The sequence below is a fragment of the Antrostomus carolinensis genome, unplaced genomic scaffold, assembly GCF_000700745.2.
Source record: "Antrostomus carolinensis isolate BGI_N321 unplaced genomic scaffold, ASM70074v2 scaffold25038, whole genome shotgun sequence".
NCBI classification, from domain to species: Eukaryota; Metazoa; Chordata; class Aves; order Caprimulgiformes; family Caprimulgidae; genus Antrostomus; species Antrostomus carolinensis.
In genome coordinates this window covers 704-4846 of record NW_010335361.1, presented here as the reverse complement: position 1 = coordinate 4846, position 4143 = coordinate 704, and the positions used below count along the sequence as shown (strand labels likewise).

General features: G+C 41.5%; 1 protein-coding gene across 1 annotated transcript in view; it reads left to right on the top strand.

The window, feature by feature from the left end:
- Window positions 1–1119, top strand: part of MBLAC2 (metallo-beta-lactamase domain containing 2) — a gene marked incomplete at its 5' end in the record, with an annotated part of 4233 nt that extends 3114 nt beyond the window's left edge. Inside the window, one exon of the mRNA XM_010174525.1 lies at window positions 734–1119. Within this exon, the coding sequence (XP_010172827.1) occupies window positions 734–1119 (386 nt within the window). The remainder of the gene's footprint in view (window positions 1–733) is intronic.
- Between the last annotated feature and the right edge of the window lie 3024 nt (window positions 1120–4143).

Sequence of the window (4143 nt, the reverse complement as noted above, 5' to 3'; positions counted from 1 at the left end):
CTACACAGCCCTAAAGTTCACATATTTACAACCTGTAGATTAACGGGTTTTGTGCATTTATCATTAAGCTGGCGTTACAGTTTAAAATCAACATCAGGCTTACTTGGCCTGTTCTCCATCCCTAGACTGACTGTCTGCTGAAGGTACCAGTTCAGTGGTGAGTACAATGAAAAGGCATTCACATTTATGCTGGCAAAAAAACCCCCAAAACCTATGTTAAGAAAGTTCTATTTTTAGGTATCTGATTAAATGAGATGAAGAAAGCGTGTGGATGCCAGTCTCGGTTCTCCTCCAGCAATTTAGGTTCTGTTGTTTTGCCTTTCAAGAGGAACAGCAGTGTAGTTCTGGGTGAATTAAGTGAGGATAAAATTATAATAAATTGTGACATACTTTGTAAACTTTCAAAGGAGACTCAGCTTAGATGTGTCCTGTTTGTTTCCTGTTTTATTTTCTCTGTCACATTTCTTTTCACGTTGTTTAGTTTATTAGGGTGGGAATGGATTCAGTTTATAGGGCCAAGCCTGTGTTATCTGTCATTGGAAAATACCCTTTTGTCAGGTGTATCTCAGATGGGCTCTTTGGCACTCACCAAGAAAATAAACATCCTGCTCCCTTTGTTGTGGATAGATATGATGTAGAAGCTCTTAGCACATGGGTAGGTTGTACTCTTTTGTGCTGTTTAATATACAGCAATAAATGCTTATGTTTTTCCCTCTAACACATTTGTTTGCAGGGGATGTGATCAGCCTTGGAGACCGACAGCTTACCGTCATGCACATGCCTGGTCATTCCAGAGGCAGTATTTGCTTACACGACAAAGACCATAAGATTTTATTCAGCGGAGACGTGGTGTACAACGGATCCATGATCGACTGGCTTCCCTACAGCAGAATAAGCGACTACGTTGCGAGCTGCCAGCGCCTCATGGAGTTAGTGGACAGAGGTCTGGTGGAGAAGGTACTGCCTGGGCATTTCAACATATTTGGGGCAGAAAGGTTGTATCGGTTAGCTTCTAATTACATTTCACAAGCTGGAGTTTGTCACAAGGTTTCTACTTGTGCCATGAGATCCATTGCAAGCATAGCGCTCAGCGTGACCAATTCCAGAGTCACTTCCTAGTGACTGCCTTTTGTGTGATCTGTTCCCTGCTGAAAACCCAAAACAGCTTGTGAAAGTGTTGATACAAGCAAAAGCAGTGCGTGTTAGTAAATAGCTGGTAAATTGATACAGATGAGCTGCAAAGATTCTCCCTATTTTTGCCTACTTTATTCCTATTTTTATATATATACATATATAAAAAAAAGTACGTAAGCTTGTAGCTTTAGCCAAAGCTACCATTTTTCTTTCTATTTTTTTTCAGGTCACTTTTGCACATGTATTGTGATTGAAGTACATTTTATTTTTGTTATGATTCTGACAGATGCAGATATGCCAAAATGAGAAGTTTTACATTCATGCCCCAAACCTTGTTGACGTAGCACTAGGTTTGTGTTAAGAGTAGTGGATTGAGCCCTTGCCTGATTTGTTTGTTTGTTTGTTTTCTGATAAGCTCATAAAATACATTTTATTTACAGTTTTTCTGTAAATTTGAGAACTGGACTGTGACAAGCTTAAAGGTTTTATTTGTGTTTAAGAGTATTTTTATGTGATCGGATTGTAACTCAGTTGTAAAGTCTCTGTGGTAAGGGAAGGATGGAGGATTTAACATTATCTTGCCCTACTGCAGGTGCTGGATGAAACAGCCAGTGCACTTGTTACCACAAAGTGAATGTAATTCAAACTGTTTGCTTGTGAAGTGTTTGGTGTGTATGGTTTTTATGAAAAGTAAAGTGCATTAAGTCCATTCCAAAAAAAGCTGAATACACTGAGAAATGCTAAATGACATTGTAACTTGCTTATGAAAATTGAATGTGTGATGTTTAAAAGCTGTTGAAATGGTTAAAGTTTGTGTAATTATTCTAACAGTCTCTCTCTATATATATTTAACTTTTTTAAAAGGACACTGTCTGATGTTATTTTTGTATATAGACATCTATACTTTCCTAAAAAGAGTGCAAATGTTTTTTTCCAAAATTTTAGTGGAGTTAAACAACTTTTTTGTTTGGCTTTCAGTTTATGGGGAAGTTTTTCTTCATCATACTCAACGGGAGCCCAAAGTTTGGGCTCTGCCTAAGGTATGAGGGAGTAGAAGTTGATAGCTTTCTTAATAGGTATAAATTCTGGTGGAAAAAATTAAAAAAGTTGCGAAATAAAAAGCATCTCTGCCTAAAAATTGTGAAAGAGAGTATCTTATGTAATGCTTTTCTCCTTTCACAGATCACTGCCTTTTTTGTCTGTATATATCTTTCACCAGGATTTGTACTGATAGGTTGTGACGTGCCTAGTTCTTAGCAGTGCCTGTCTCCAAGCTGAAGCTAAATTATCAGTGGGCAGGACAGGGGTAGCAATGCAGCACTTGGAAGACCTGTTACCACTTGGATCATAGTCTGTTTTTTGGAGAAATACAAGTACATCAGTGCATCATTTAATCAGTGGGTAGACTTCTGTTGTAAATGAAACCAAGAACTTTTTATCTTGGCCTCGTTTGGCCAGAAGAAGAAATTCAGATTAGCCTGAGAAGCTAAAAAGCCCTTCAGTGAAGAGGCCCAGAACAAACTCCACAGTGTGGTTTTCCTTTTTCACCTGCACACACATGCTGCTATTTACGTAGCAGTCCAGACACCTTTCTTGATAGCCAGGGGTTCACAAGGGACATTCAGAGCTGAGGTGGCAAATGGGAAAGTCAGAATGGCTGAGGAAATACTGAGCATAGACACAGTTATCCAGATAAAGCCATGGTCTCAGAAATTACCCAACAGTAATTTTAATTTCTTCAAATGAGCCTTCTGTGAAATAAAACCCATTGCAGTCTTTTTTACTCTATGTTTTTGTGAAGGCTGTGGGAACACTGCTAATAACCCTGTGCCATCACGCAGGCAGAGAGACCTCTTCTGTCAGAGCGCCTGCCCTTTGCAAATGTTCATTAGGAGAGTGAGATCACGTGGAATTAGCATTTTGTGTTACACCACTGTAGGTTTATTTACTTGCTCCAGTATTAGAAACGCTGTAGCTGGATTTTCATAGAATCATAGAATGGTTTGGGTTGGAAGGGACCTTAGAGATCATCCAGTTCCAACCCCCCTGCCAGCAGCAGGGACACCTTCCACTAGACCAGGTTGCTCAAAGCCTCATCCAGCCTGGCCAAGAACACTTCCAGGGAGGAGCAGCCACAGCTTCTCTGGGCAACCTGTGCCAGTGTCTGACCACCCACACAGTGAAGAACTTCTTCCTAATATCTAATCTAAACCTCCCCTCTTTCAGCTTAAACCCATTTCCCCTTGTTTTGTCATTAACTGCCCTTATGAAAAGTCCCTCCCCAGCCTTCCTGGAGTCCCTTCAGGTACTGGAAGGCCACTAGAAGGTCTCCCTGGAGCCTTCTCTTCTCCAGGCTGAACAGCCCCAACTCTCTCAGCCTGTCGTCACAGCAGAGCTGCTCCAGCCCTCACATCATCCTCGTGGCCTCCTCTGGACTCATTCCAGCTGCTCCATGTCTCTCTTGTGTTGCTGCCTCCAGAACTGGACACAGTGGGGTGTCAGGAGAGCGGAGCAGAGGGGCAGAATCCCCTCCCTCCACCTGCTGCCCACGCTGCTCTGGGTGCAGCCCAGGACACGGTTATTGGCCTCTGTGCTGCCAGCGCACATTGCTGGCTCATGTTCAGCTTCTCATTCACCACCACTCCCAAGTCCTTCTCTTCAGAGCTAAAATACAATTTTACTGTATGGTGAGACCTGAGCTCCTAAGAGAAGGCTCAGAGACATGGCAAATCAGGAGGAAAAATACCCTCCATTATCTGTGTTTAAATCTGTGCTCAGTATCACCCACAAGATCCTTAAAACGTCCAGATCACTGTCAGAATGCCCTGTTAAGCCAAGCTTAAGTCTATTCAGTATATGTACATAACAGCAATTGCCTGATTTATTATTTTTTTCCTTGACCAAAATCTAAGGAATAATTTCCTAACTCAGAAGTGAGCTTTACATCAACACAGCCCAAAACAGGGCGTGTCAGTAAACTGCTGCTATCATCTAGTTGAAAGTAGTTTT